This window comes from Salarias fasciatus (genome assembly GCF_902148845.1).
Source record: "Salarias fasciatus chromosome 23 unlocalized genomic scaffold, fSalaFa1.1 super_scaffold_20, whole genome shotgun sequence".
NCBI classification, from domain to species: Eukaryota; Metazoa; Chordata; class Actinopteri; order Blenniiformes; family Blenniidae; genus Salarias; species Salarias fasciatus.
In genome coordinates, this window is record NW_021941230.1 from 13,054,431 (window position 1) to 13,069,342 (window position 14,912).

Sequence of the window (14,912 nt, forward strand, 5' to 3'; positions counted from 1 at the left end):
CTAGGAACAGTAAATTGAATATTGTGAAAAGCTGCACTTCCATTCGACTCCCTGGTTCCTGCACATGCAGCACTTTAATTCACCAGAACAATCAGTCATGAGCAGCAGGTCCTGATGCCGACAGGCTCTCAGCTCATTAGAGACGAAAAGAACCAGAGAGGGGGGGCCGGAGGGAGAAAAATTAATCTGCAGAATGGCTCGAAAGAGAGGAGAGATGTACGGATGAATGGGCAGCGGCGTTTTAACGTGTGCATGTGCGACCCGGGATCATAACTCTGGATCAATCGAATTATGTGAGAGTCACGGTGAGAGGAAGGGACGATTTGAAGACGCTCCTCACTGTCAGACTCATATCCAAGCCTGCAGTCTGCTCTATCTCTCTCTTTTTTTCTCTGTGGTTTGATTTTGAGGAGTATATTTTGACTGGATGTGAAGTTCCTCTTTCTCTTGGTACTTTCACTTCACATCATGCAGTTGAGCGAACGAGTCACAACACAGTTATGAGTCACGAGGCGCCCTTTATTTTACTTTTGAAACAGATTTAAACGCATATCTGAAGGGAGGGGAAAAAAACAAACATGCGTGGCAGGAGTCCCATTGCCCTTCGCTTCTTTTTTGCAAAGCGTGCCACCCTGTTTACTCGTGATGGTGCAGATAAGGGGTTCTGGAGAAAGCGACGGCAAAACAAGTGGGCTTTCCGTTGAAGCAGTTTTCTGCGGTTTCCTGTTGCTCGCCGATTAGCCGGCTCCAGATCATCACGGCCGCCATTTGTGCAAAACATAAAAAAAAAAGTGATGGAAAAACTCCACATGAGCACAATAGCTTGGATTCAAGGACGACGCAAAGGAACAGTCGGGCTTAAATCGACAGATCTGACTCCACATCTGGAAACCATCCCTGTGTGTGTGTGTCTCTAAGAGTCGGGTTACAAAGCAGGTTGGACGAAATTTTTTGTGGATGAGATGTTTATTTACACAAGTCATAAAACTCTCTCTCATGCGCGCACACACACACACACACACACACACACACACACACACACACACACACACACACACACACACACACACACACACACACACACACACACACACACACACACACACACACACACACACACACACACAGTCACTCTCAGTGCATTTGGTTCATGTACAGTACTTGATTACAGAGTACAAGATATCCAAGTAGGTAGATTCTGCTTCAATATGAGTACATTACATTTGCTGTTTGCCTTTCACACACATATGTAGATACACAAACACGTACACACACACACACACACACACGCACTAACGTGCACACAGTGGCAGGAAGCAGTAAGTCACTGTCGTAAACATTGAACATTTCGATGCTGAACTCAGAATCAACAACACGGGCAATAAACTGCTGTTCTCACAAAACAATGGCGACATAAAATCAGCCGCTCTTTTCTCACACCGACTCTAAATCCACTGTTTACACCGAGACTCGCACTATTGTGTAACCGAATCTGGCTCCCATCGCTGCACGCGTTTTTCATTCTTCTTCAGGGATCTGAATGCAGAGAGGCCGCCAAAATATTTTAGTAGCTTATTTTCACGCTAGAGGCTTGATCCCGGTTTTAATTTAATTTAAGGAGGATCTGCTGTCGCAGCAGCAGACTCCCAAAGCGACTCTGCTCTTTTTTTGTCTTCTTCTTTCAAACTACTTGGAAAAAAAAAAAAAAAAAAAAAACTAGCGGCTTTTCTTTCCAGTAACTCAGTAGTCAGTCTGATTTTAGCAGCTCGTTTAAAACTGACATCACCGTCCTGTAACGAAACACTCATTGCAAATTTTAGCATTTTAATGATGAACCTGAAAGCAAAACAACGGAAACGTCTCCCATGTGAGCTATAATACTTGCAATAAAAGTGATATTCCATCATGGTCCTCTGTAAAGTGAATGCCACACGAATGAAATGTTCTCGTTAACTTTGGCCCTTTCATTGAAACAGGTGGAGGAGTTTTGTCCCTTAAAACAAATTAAAGGTGCAACACGGTGCCTTTTCAAAGCCGTTTTCAAACATGAATGGAAGAATTATTTTTAAATCAGCAAAAAAGTTAAGAATGCTGCTGTCTTTTTTTCTAAATTCTCAACGTAATTTATGTTTTAGTGCAATGACTCACATTAAAAGAGATTTTAGCAACACCTGAAAACTGACAACACTGATCCGTTTTCAGGGTGACACAACTGCAATGAGCACAACTGTGTTTAAAAAAACTGTAACCTTTAAAAATAACCTTGTTGAATTTTCAGAATAATCCAGGTCCACTTTTAGGCATTTTGTTGGTTACAGTTTTAGAATTTGCATGACATTAATGTAGTGGCGCCTCATTGGTCGAAAAAGAGAATGTTGATCTACTGTCAGTAAATACAGGAAGGTGTTTTCAAGTCAAATCTTATGAAAAACAAAATCTGAAATGATCATGGGTATGACCTCCGGTCCCTCCAGGCTTTGACTTTTCTGCAGGAGTGAGGGTTAGGAAAGCAGGGCAGAGGTCAGGGGTCACGGGCGAGGATGCAGCAGGGTGATACGATCACGTTCTGAAGGTTACGCTCACAAATCGTGATGCGGAGTTTGAACATATTTGGCTGCAGAATATGAGGGAAGCAATCCAGCGCTCAAGTCTCAGTTTTTCATTTGCATCAGCAGCCGTTTCGAACTGATTTACTGACATAATGCACAGGCAGCATATGAGCCGACATGCGGAGCCTTCCAAATAAACCAACAACAAACTCCAGAGAAGTCGGTTCGCCTTCAGCATGCAGCGACGAAGCTGAAACGTCAGAAATGCGCGGAGGCGCCCTCGGGACGACCGCCAGCTGATTGAGCTACTCTGGAGTTGCTTATCAGGGCCATTAATGAATGAAAACACCCGGCGAACTGATAAGGACCAGGCTCACATGGGAGGGAGATCACTGAGGGCAGATCTCTGCAGCTCAAGTGATCAGACAGGAAAACACCCGTTATGATCCTGGGTCAAATAAATATAAATAACAGCAAAACGCAGCCAGCGCGGTCATACATTTCCCGCGGCATTTAAGTCCTGGGGGTACAGTTTTGAGCGGGACAGCTCCAGGTTAATAGTCGTGGTCTCCTTGGTCACCGAGGACTGACACACCGACCCCCTAGTGAGGGCCAGGGGGGCCCGGCCCACCGAGTCCCAGCAGAAGTGCAGCACGCTGGGGGAGAGCAGGATGAAGACCCAGGGGTCGATGATGGAGTTGACGGAGATGAAGCGCAGCGCGATCAGGTCCATGCGGTGGGACTCGTCCTGGATCTTTGTGGAGTTGATGTACACTCGGATCTGAAAGAGGAGGGAAAACAGCAACTGTGTATTAAATTAGATCCCACTAGATAAGTGAACATCCTGGCTGTAAACCCCTCATTAAACCCTGAACAGATTTAATGGGGGTAAATGGACAAAAAAAAAAAAAAAAATCAAACCAATTTCTCTTTGAAATGCCGGTCCGAGAGCTTCGGAAATGTCACATTTTTCATGCTTTCATGCAGACTGCAGCTGTTGGCCTGTAGGCATTATGTTTCAGCTTCTTCTCATAAACAAAATATCTCCAGAGTCCCGAGAGGCTGTGTCTTTAAACTTGGCACACACATTCATTATTATTCGGAGCTGGACTGATTAGATTTCTGTGGTCCGAGAGTACAACAAACACGGACATTATGGGATTTTTTTTTTTTTTTTTTATTTCCATTTTTGAGAACGCAGCGTAGCAGTGAAATCATGAGGGAACCTCGCTGAGTTTGACCCAACGATCTGCCGAACACGGACAACTCCTGTTTGTCCCTTTTCTGAGAAGATTCCAGAGCAGACTGACTCTAAGGTCAGTGTGATGGTCAGTTGTATCCTGAGGGAACTTGGCTCAGGGCTTTACTTGAGGAACAACATTGCGTCGCATTTCGTCTGGGTGTTAAACGATGTCACGACGCACCCTCCTTGATTTTATCCTCCTCCGAGCTGATAACGCCGCCGCACAGACAGGATGTTTAGAGTGTGGCTATAAATCAAAAAGGATGTTAGAATTGCTCATCTCGTCATTTTGTTTGCTTCTCAGATGGCTCCAAACCACTAAACTTCACTCCTGCACTTCTGTTTCTTTACATGACTTGGAGATCACCGAGATAGTCTAACTACCAGTTAAAAGGGTTGGGAAATACTTTTTGTTGCCTTGGTAAATGTGTACCAGCTCCATTTGATTACAACCTTTGGACCATCAAAGCAAAGCTAACAAAAATCAGCTTTCCATCTCAATAATCGAACATAGTTCTATTGTAAAGTTGTTGACCTCTTTAAAAAAGCAGCAGCTGTGTTTATAAGTCCAGAACGAGCTGATTTTCACTGATTAGTTCCTACTCCTGTGGCTTAAAAATGCCAGTGAAATAACATTCTGCATGTTATTGGCTAATAGAGGAGGCAGTAAATTCCCTGGGCGGATGGTCTCAAGGCCGGGAACCAGCACATTAATACAATCCATGGAAGCCATGACGAGTTCACAGGTTCAGAAATCACCGCAGCTCGTCTCTCTCAGGGTCTCATAGAAACAATATAAGCTATTAAAATCTGACCATAAGGAGTCTACGCTGCTTTTATTCACTTCCTTACTTTCATTTCTCATCACCTGACTCCTATTCATCATCCTCCCTCTTCTGCTTTTCACTGTTTCTTAATAAATCTACCAGTAAACGCTACTGTCAACACACGGGAGGAGTCGCTTCATAACAATCTGATCGTCCTTTTAAATCTAGTTTTTCCCCATGATCGTGTGTGTATGAGTTAATTCTACCAGAGCAAGCAGTGAGGTGTGTGTTTCACGCTGCGAGCTTATTTTCTTCTCCTCTCTGAGCTCCAACAGGATCTGCAATAAAAGTGTTAATGTGTGGCGTCTGGGAGGGCTCCGAACACTGTCGCCTGTTTGACTTTCATTTTCTACAACAACAATTTAAATAGTTGAGGTGTGTTCTGAGCAAATAGCCGAGTCAGATGCACTGAGACCTTAATCTGTGGTGTTATCCTGTTGCTGCGTTCATATAAAAAAAGCACTAATCCCATTACTAATTCCATTACTGTACCTTGTTTGGTTTTTATCGCCTTCGTCATCCCACTTTCTCTTTTTTTCCCCCTGAGGTAAAGCATCACTGTGGCCTTTTCAATTTTTAATGCGATCACAAGACCACAGCCGCAAGGCACGCAAACATCAGTTCGATACGAGAAGACTGTAATCTGATTCCTGTGAGTGTGTCTGTGCGCGCTGACCTCCAACTGTGGTATCGCATTGCTGAGCTGGACTCGCATAAGTGTTTATATAAAGCGCTTCATTAATTATGCATCCGTTGTGGGTCGCATGGTGTTCCAACGTGAAGACTTGGGAATCTCGCAGCCATTAGGTAAATATGCAACGCCCTGAAAATCTATATTTAAGCCACACCTTCCCAAAACACTTTGACCGCCTGCATTAGTGTATTTTTTTTAGGTCACGGGCGATTTGTCATTTGTTATTCCGAGAAATCTTTGCATCACTTTCACAATGAGAAGGTGTGTGACTGAAGACTATCAGTTGTAAAGTGAGAATTAATACATAAGACTTTACACATGTTTTTATATGACGATAAAAATTCTTCAGGAAATGTTGGCAAACATGAAGCATTTATTAATATTAAAACATTCAACTCAACCCTTCATTTTGCTGCAGTATGTTCGTGTCACACCTGCAGCCTGAGCAAAACTGTCATTAAAATCCAAATACGCCCCATAAATCTGACAAAAGTCCCACTTTTAATACATGCTAATGCATCACTGTCATAAATAAGAGACAACGCTTGCTTCCAATCAAATGTATATTGTATCTGCATTAACTAGTACAGACGACATTGTCATTGTCTTCAGAGAAGTGGCGGATGCATCTTCAGGCTAAAAAGTAATCCTACACGCCAGCTGATCCTTCCAGAGCAAACTGAGAAAATCCATTTGTAGACATGAGTAAGAAACATGAAGGGACGAGCAAATCCCTCTCGGTGTAATTACCGAAAGCAGAGCGGACGGGAAAATGGTCCCGTGTCTTCCTGAAGGGCAACTAATGGCCTGCCAAATGAGCTAAAGTGGCACTTCTGTGGAAATGTGACGAGATGAGAGCAAGTGGAGACGTGCCTCCAGGAGCCAACTACTCAAGCGTTAATATGCAGCTTTTAAACTTGACAAGAACATTAAATATCCTGATGTGACTGAAGACAGATCTGTGTGTCTTTGTGTGTGCGCCATTGTTTCACCTCGCCATCGCTTCAGCTCAGGCTCCTGTTGATGAAGTGCTTAAAGCCACATTAGAAAGCTGATCCCAGAGTTCTTCACCTGCTTGCAGCACACAGGCTGGGGTCAAACGAATCACCCATCGCAAGATTAGAGATGACCATGCAAAACGCCAACTCAGAGGCTCACAGTCGCCTGATAGGACACAATGGAAATTCATATTGCAGTCCATTGTGATCCAGGAAAACTGCTCCGTTATCAGTTCTGTTTTTATGAGATAATGGCGGTTAATTTTATTCAAGATCCTCTGAGAGGTTTTATTTCAACATTTCCTGTATTTCCTGCTGTGTTCATAAATGCTGCTGATCCTAACTACAGTAAACTGAGGCGTTTCCAATATTGTGGCCCTGTTGACAACTTTTGATGCAATCCAGCTCAACGCAGCTGAAACTTAACATCGGGTTAAAATACAGCCCATTAGAACATCTGTGTGTCTGGGCTGTTCCACTGAAAGGTTTTAAATTTTACAAATTTTGCAGTAAAAAACAGCTTCCTCATTACCTGCGTATTTTACACCGTGTTGATGTGAAGGATGCAACCTGCTCCTTTTTCTGACAGCAAAAACAGATTTTCTTGATTTTTAACTTGATTTTAAATACGTGATCGACTGGTATTTACTTGCAAACAGAAGGAAAACAACCATATTCAGTTGTTCCAGTGCTACATTTAGTCATAAAAACATCTGTGTTGGATTGTTTCTATGTGACAAAAACAACAAAAACACTCAACGAATCAGTTGCGTCAAAGCCGACTGGGGAGAAAAGTCTCCAGCTCACAAAAGTGTTTGTCTTCACGACATCTGTGATTGCGGTGTCTGTGCACGCTCTTAAATGAAGTGCTGGATTTGGCGGCCGTGCCACAGGAAGATGGTTATGAGTCTGCATTTCGACCCAGCGGCGTGCGCGAGGCCACGCCGGCCCCATTACTGCTGCCTGCTGTAAAGTGCACAACATCATATCTGCTGGGAAACTTATCGATTTCCCATTTTCAAGTCAAGGCGACACTCACAGGGGCTCGTGCGGTTTCAGATCGATGGCCGAGGAGCGTCGCTGAGACAGCATAATAATGGATAATGCAATGAGTCATTTGCAGTTTGATCCATCCAAACATGCAGTTTCTGCTCCTCAATTTCAACTCCGTAACCGCTTTTTGCGCAAACTCATCTGAAGTACGTACTGGCATTGGCTGTAGATATTCCTGGAGGTTATGTTTTATTTGAGGTTTCAGTCTGCCATGTCTTGTCACAGTAAAATGTCACAGTGATCCATCAACGGTACGTCTAACAGGAAGACCCGGTGATGACTGGGCTCCTTGCAGCTGTCGTCAGTGTGACAGAGCCAGATACCCTGATATTCTCATTAGGGACAATATCCAGATAGCTTCCTGATGACATTACCCATCAAATCCTGGAATCTCCAAACGTCCCGTTACCGTCACACACTGGGAACAGTCGGTGAATCATGCTGTCTGCTCCCATGATTTCCCCTGATAATTTCATGTCTCATTAATATTGTGGTTTGAGTAAACTTTCCAAAACCAGACATTGTTTAAACGTATGATTATTTCATCATGTTAAAAGCTTATTTTGATAGAATTTCACATAGAATACTCTGCTGTGTGTTGCAAAATCTGCTCCATCAGAGTGGAAATGAAGGAGGCATTCAAGTACATATTTGACAGACAAAGATCAAAATCAGGTTGTGGGTGGGCAACAACCACTGAACATGTTTTTCCATTGATAATAATCAAATTCCTATCCGTCTTTAGAACTAATTTAGATGTTAACGTTTCACAGTGACCTGAAACAAGCAGACGTGTTCATGTTTTTTTGAAGTATTTTCAAGCATAGGTGCATTTTTTAAACACATGGTACTAGAATAGGCAGCTGAGTCAGCTCTGCTTCCTGTGTGCGCTGTGGCATCAGAGCCACTAAATGGCCTATTGTGTTATGAATAGCTGCACGTTCGCTAAATGCTCTGTGATATAGCTGCAGCTACACACCACTGTCTTCGGTTGATTGCTTTCTGACAACAGTGTTTAGTTAAAAGACTCAAAACCACAAAAGCATCCGTCAGCGGAGACGACGAGACTTCAGATCAGACACGTTTGTGGATTTTCACTACAGAGTGGGGAAATTAAGTAGACTCTTAATTACAGAATGATCCAGTTGTTATTTTTCTCTTGTGTGTCGTTTCACACTGATGCGTTCAAATGTGTGCAATCTGCGGAGCTCTTACCACCAGGGGCAGCGTGCAGACGATGAAGATGATGGTCATGAAGACCAGCATGATCAAGTGCTCGACCTCCTCCGCCATGGACGTCTGCCGGCGATCGCTGCTGGATCTGGCGGTCACCATCATGGAGCCGTTCCTTTTCCGGCGCTGGTACATCTTGAACAGGTGGTACATCACGAAGCCATTGCACGCCACGATGGCCAGCACCAGCACCAGCATGACGGAGGCGTACAGGTTGGCGTAGGCTCGGTCCTCGGGGTTCTTTGGGTTCATGTCGATGAAGCACCACGTGCCGGGGCAGTACTGAACATATTCGCCGAATCCCGCCAACGGGAGCAGACAGAACAACGTACACAGCACGTAGACCAGGGGGATCGTGACGTAGGCACACTTCTTGGTGACGTAGCGGCTGTACAGGTACGGGTACCCAATGGCGAAGCATCTCTCCAGCGCCGTGGTGAGAAGCAGCGACATGGTGGCCAGGCTGAAGAAAGTCATGGTGACGCCGAAGTAGCGACAGACGTTGACAGTTTCACGTGACATCTCGATGAGGGTGGTGTTCCGAGAGTAGGACAGCTGCACGATGGGGCTGATCAGGCAGGTCCCCGCCAGGTCTGTGACCACCAGCGACGTGATGAGGACATGGAACAGCGCCCGCCGCCACGTGCCCCCGGCCTTCATGTCCCGGCGCCGTCTGATCTCCAGGATGACCAGAGCTGCCACATTGCCGAAGATGCCCGCGCCAAACATAATGGCGCTGATGGTCGGGGTCTTCGTGGCGTCGATGTGGGTCTTCTGGTGGCAATGCTCTTCCTCTAAATGCATTGCTCGTGAAAACGGCCTCGATTCACTCAGGAAATGGGTCAATGCCTCCAAAAATGCATCAGGAATACAAATTTAAGTCGCCGTCTGCAGCCATCCTGCAAAGAAACAGATCGATATTTGAGAGTTGATTTATTTGGACATTAAGTACCCATGAGAGCTACATTTCAGAACAAAGTAGAGCCAAAGATGAAGCCATCAGTTTAAGTTCGCTCGCGGCTTCTGTTTGTCAGGCAACACACTCGAAGTGTACACAGCAGCCATGGACAAGTTGATCCTGAGCCATAAATACCACTCGAGTCCACAGCGGGGGGGTCGAAGAGCCACGAAACGACACAAGACAAAATAAACACATAAAATCAGCACACAGAGAAATCACTTCAACAAACCGACAAATATGAAAGAACATAAAGAGGATGATAGAATTATGACACTTAGAACTGTCCTATGGTAATAAATCAAATCTAAAATTATCACGAGAAGATATTTAAGACTGACACAGAAAGAGAAGCGAATCACCACAGAATAACAAAAACCTGCAAAATGTCCCCGAAAATACACAAAACTACTACAACTCCACAGTGAGGCATTAGTAATCAGGAAAAGATTAAAAACAGCCTCAGATATGCAAAGTCAAACAGGCAGAAGTCACCTCAGAGCCAGAATGACCACAAAGAAATTTAAAGCTACAAAGAGATGCAATTATAAAGACTGACAATGACTCCAGACAACCCAAAACAACTTTTATAACAGCCAACGAAATACATTGACCTCAATGAGACACCAAAAGTCCAGAGAGAAACATGAAGCTATGGAGAGATAAAAATAAGTAGAAGAAACAGACCACCAGTGACACATATTGACCCCAAGAAGCCACAAAGGAACCGTCAAGAGACAGAACGGAGACATACTGTAGATCGACCACGGAAAGACACAGAATCAATACCTTGCATTAGTGTTTGTATTAGAATACAACTAGAATTATCTCTCAGTGCATCTCACTTATTATTACTCCTTCAAATTGTGTATAATTGTTTCCTCATTTGTAAAGCATGTTAATGACTCCCGTTGTTTACTGACTCTGATCAGACACTGTATAAATAGACATCTGAGTTTTTCTGTCACTGACCTGACCTCTCACAAAAACAAAAAAAATAAACTACTGTGGAGAATCCCAGTGCTTTCATTCTCGTTATTGTTTAAGTTTTGCTGATTGTGAAATCCCAATTAGTTCCTCTTCTGCCCCAGCTCTTAAAAAGAAAAAGTCCATTTCAAGATCTCAGAGAGAAACATGCACCTACACCGTTTTTTTCCAACAGAAATTCACGCTGAGTCAGAGAAAAAGTTGCACGGAGGTTATCTTGTTTCCCATGATCATGATCCAAACAGCTGCTGCATTACTCAGAGAAACGTGAGAATCTTACTTAAAATCCATCATATTGTGTGTTTTAGTCCGCTTGTTTGGCATAGGGTGCGTGTGTGTGCCTTCGCTGTCAATGGGTGTGTAACAAAGAAACTGGCTCACTTAAATTTTCTTCTGGAATAAGGATTTCAAGTGTCTCCGAATTAAAAAAAAAAAAAAAAACAGAATACGCTTGTTTTCCAATTAACCCCTTGAAAACACCGTTCAGTGATTTTAAATGTCTAGCTTTACTTTCATATGCATTATTTTAATTTGTTTATTCACTTTAGAGTGCCAGTGTGGACATGGAGACTCGTCTGTCGATTACTGCACGCCTCAGGAGAGAACAAGTCAATGGCAAAAATTGCGCTCCGGATGGAAATAAAAACATCCGTGTAAAGTGGATTCAAGCCGAACTGAACTTTAGTTAATTGAAGAATAAAATGACCCGGAAGAAACGTGAACTATTAGGTTGTAGAGTTTCTCACTCTCTAAGTGGAGTTTTGAATGAGCTCGCGCTGTATGAGACAAACAAAACACGCGCTCAAAAAGCATACAAATAAAGTTCTCACCTAACCGTTCGTTGCGTCCCGCCGCGTCGGATTTGGCTCAGTTTTTTTCTCGCTTTCGGTTCGGTCTGTCGTGAAATAAATCCACGTGTGGCACTTCTATCTCCGTCTCGGAAGGTGCGGTGCGGTGCTGTGCGGGGCGAGGCGCGCGCCGCTGTGATGAAGCGGGCATGAATGGACCTGGTACTAGGGGCCGCGCGCTGACGTCACACGTGTGCGTGAGCCCACCTCTGCGGGGCGCACATGCCGGGGCTCGTTACGGTTCCAGACGATTAATGATTACTTTCTCGTCTTATTTATTTATTTATTTATTTATTTATTTATTTATTTATTTATTTATTTATTTATTTAAATCTTTTTGGTGATTGTGTTTCTTGTAAAAAAAAAATATGCATTTTAACTTGTATTGTGGTTTTCTTGGTTGTACTGTTTTGGTTTTGCTGCCTGATTATGTCAGGATTTAGAGTTTCAGTCCCTTCATCACCATTCATGCCAGTTTGATCCGTTTTCAGTCAGTGGATTGGACATAGCTGTAATTATTTTGTGTCTTTCTGCACTTTTTATGCTAAAGCTCACAGTCATTTTGTGTTTTATATGGTCTTCTTGCTTTATTTTGTGCTCACTGTGCTATTTTCAGGCATTTTAATGATCATATGTGTCCCTTGGAGGCTCTTTGACCTTTGCACCCCCTGTAACTGTGCCCGGTTGGCTGACTCTTCCGTGAATGTGCAAAATGAGTGAGACTGCTTCCTTTAAAACGAGAGAGAGAGAGAGAGAGAGAGAGAGAGAGAGAGAGAGAGAGAGAGAGAGAGAGAGAGAAGCTCAGTCCTTTTGAAGTCCCTGCTGTATCCCAAATGTATCAGATCCAGTTTCCACATGCAACAGAAAAAAGACTTAAACTTGAAATACTCCCTCTGTGCAAGGTGATATTTTGGGATTATCATACAAGTGTGTGTGCTCATGTCTGTGCTCTGCTCTCAAATGTCACATGTGATGCCAAACCATCTGAAGCATGTCTGAAAGACTGTGGGACATGCATTTTGCTGTCTGAGGTTCCCATAAAGATCTACTGGTTTAGAGCGTGTTATTTCCCATTGGGCTGAATATAAAGCTTTTATCGGTTGATTCCTCTTGTGTGTGGGTGAGTGTGTGGTGATTTAATACATTTAATACAGCGAGCATGACGTGGACCATCATGATTTTAAAAGCCTCATAATGCAACTGTTTTTAAAAATAGAATGAAAGACTAACAGGGTCCGAAAAGTGGCTGTGATGTACACTGAAAGCCCTCAAATGACCAGAGCACTTGGGTGCTTTTATTCATACCCATTAACCGCTTCTTAATTGTACTGTATTGGCATCACTTCATCCCATCTTCAACCCATCCTCCTCCATCAATATCTCCTGTATAATCACACATTGTGGTTTTTTAATATTCTCTGCTCTGAATTTAAATGCATTTATAGTTGGGATGTCATTGTTTCATAAAGGAAATTTCACTTAATATGTATTTTTCTCTATCGCTCTTTGTTTTCCTTTTGTGGGTCCCTCTCTCTCTGCTCGTTCCTCTGCCCTCTGGCCGATGCTACAGACCCCCTTTCCTCACCTCTCTTTCCTTTTCCCCTTAATGTCCTTTTTATGACTTGTTTCCTCCTAGTTTTTCCATATTGCATTTCTCTCTTTCAGTTCCCATTCTTTGTTCTTTTATATACCAGTATCTATTCAAATTTTCTTTTTCAGTTCCCTTTCCACTGTCTTTCCTCTCATGATCTTACTTTATTACTCTTGGTTCTGCTAATTTACCTTCTTTCTTTAATTCTTCCTTTCACTTATGAAAAGTCATCATCACGATAAGAAAGAAAGATTTCCACTTTTGACCTCTTTATAAAATAACACCTTTGGAAGTTAAAATTTCCATTTCCATGCTCAGTCCGAAAATTAAACATGATGAGGAGGATATTCTCTCTCAGCACAGTACTGAAGCTGTCAGCTCTCTCGTGCTCTTCTGCTGGTAAACAGCCTTTGCTGAGGGCATGGCACTAGTCAAAATGCTGACAAGTGCTCCATGTATTGTCTGCCTTTCACGTGCACGTGCACGCGCACGCGCTGCAGCTCTTGATGGATGTGTGTGCTGCAGCCTGGTAAATGTTCTGGTCTGAATCATTCATGAGTTCATTGATTTTTGGTAAATATTGGATTTCACAGCTGAAGCCTCACCGGTCAGCACCCTGTAATTACACTGTGGAAGAGAGACAGACCCTGCAACGAGAATGTGATTTTATGAGAATATAGTCATGAAACCTTTAAATCCACCGAGTAAACTACTTCTCAGTAGTTTAGTTGTTGTGGATTGTCCAGGATTTGTTTAGAGTGTAATTTGTAACAGCAACCTTTGTGCATGGAAACATTACTTTTATAGCACATTTCATCAACGAGGCCAATTTACAGCCTACATTCTTGAAAAATAACAGATATTTGTGTTTTTACAGTTAAGAGGTAATAAAATTCTCATGTTGTTTCAGAATCTCAGTTTGACGTTTGGCTCCATCTAGTGGTTAATTTGAGTAAGTACAATAGCATCTCTGTAGCTCTTAGCATTGTGCCATGTGTTCTTCTTTTTCCTCATTATCCTTGAAAGCTGTGTGAAACTTTAGTGGTGAATTGTTGGTTTTATGATCTGTCCCACAGATATGAGGCAGTTGGATTAAACTGGACAAGAAGATAACATCACTCCATCTGAAAGAAAAATGATCCAGCTCCTGTTAGCAAGTTGAACTGGAAGATGAACTCTAAGGTAGTTTTACACTGTTTATCATTTGCATCTGATGCGTCTTCTTAGCATTGGTCAACGATATTATAATCATATATAAGAATGTATTGCTCCTTTTTATGTACTGTGGCTGCATGGGCCGTTTGGATTTCAGGCCATGACACTTTGAAAAAAAAAATGGAATTCAACAAGAATTTTTCACTCTTCCCAGGTTTATTTTTATTTCTTTTCTTTTCTTTTTCTTTTTTTTTCTGCATCTAAAGATTAGCTACGAACACCATCGTTATTACTATTATAAATTATTAAAATGTGATTTTACTCACTTCATGTGTTGCAGTACGCGTTTGGTGACACGAGGGGGCGCAATATGTCCAGTAAGAAAAAGTTTCATTCACAACTTTCAGAAACTGCATGAATGACTCAAATATACAGTTATCATGTAACTGAAGCATTGCTGAATGTGCCTGTATGAAGTGATTAAATGCATGTAAATTAGAAATTCTATATTTAACTACTATTTTAAACGTTATATTCCTGTGTGTGTGACTGTGTGTGTGATTGTGTATGTGTGTGTGTGTGTGTGTGATTGTGTTTCTCTGTCAGTGTTGGGAAACAGATAAAGTTACATCCGGATTAAAAATGCTGTATTTGTCTTCCGGCTAATACGAGCCAGATGTTACCTCCAGCAGCACCCGGTCCTACCCGTCACTCAGTGACCCTCAGACCAATCAGAGCCGGCCTGGACTCCTCCCACCATCCCTGCAGAGAAAGAG

The 14,912-nt window shown here is 42.8% G+C and overlaps 1 protein-coding gene across 2 annotated transcripts; it reads right to left on the reverse strand.

Annotated features, from left to right (window-relative positions):
* Positions 1-1,055: 1,055 nt before the first annotated feature.
* ptger2a (prostaglandin E receptor 2a (subtype EP2)) lies at positions 1,056-11,510 on the reverse strand. 2 transcript variants are annotated; one of them, XM_030086588.1, is made up of 3 exons: positions 11,373-11,510; positions 8,580-9,496; positions 1,056-3,330 (listed from the first exon to the last, which is right to left on the reverse strand). In XM_030086588.1, the coding sequence occupies exons 2-3, from the start codon at positions 9,399-9,401 to the stop codon at positions 3,043-3,045; spliced, it is 1,110 nt and encodes a 369-aa protein (XP_029942448.1). In that variant the 5' UTR covers positions 9,402-9,496; positions 11,373-11,510; the 3' UTR covers positions 1,056-3,042. The 2 variants fall into 2 exon arrangements, with proteins under 2 accessions (XP_029942448.1, XP_029942449.1); XM_030086589.1 differs by lacking the exon at positions 11,373-11,510 and adding an exon at positions 10,823-10,888.
* Between the last annotated feature and the right edge of the window lie 3,402 nt (positions 11,511-14,912).

Bases quoted from the DNA above. Each gene is read 5' to 3' on its own strand.
- ptger2a (XM_030086588.1), bottom strand. From the start codon at position 9,401: ATGCATTTAGAGGAAGAGCATTGCCACCAGAAGACCCACATCGACGCC. The intron at 3,331-8,579 runs GTAAGAGCTCCG...CTCCTCTTTCAG, and splicing joins TCTGCACGCTGCCCCTGGTG to ATCCGAGTGTACATCAACTC.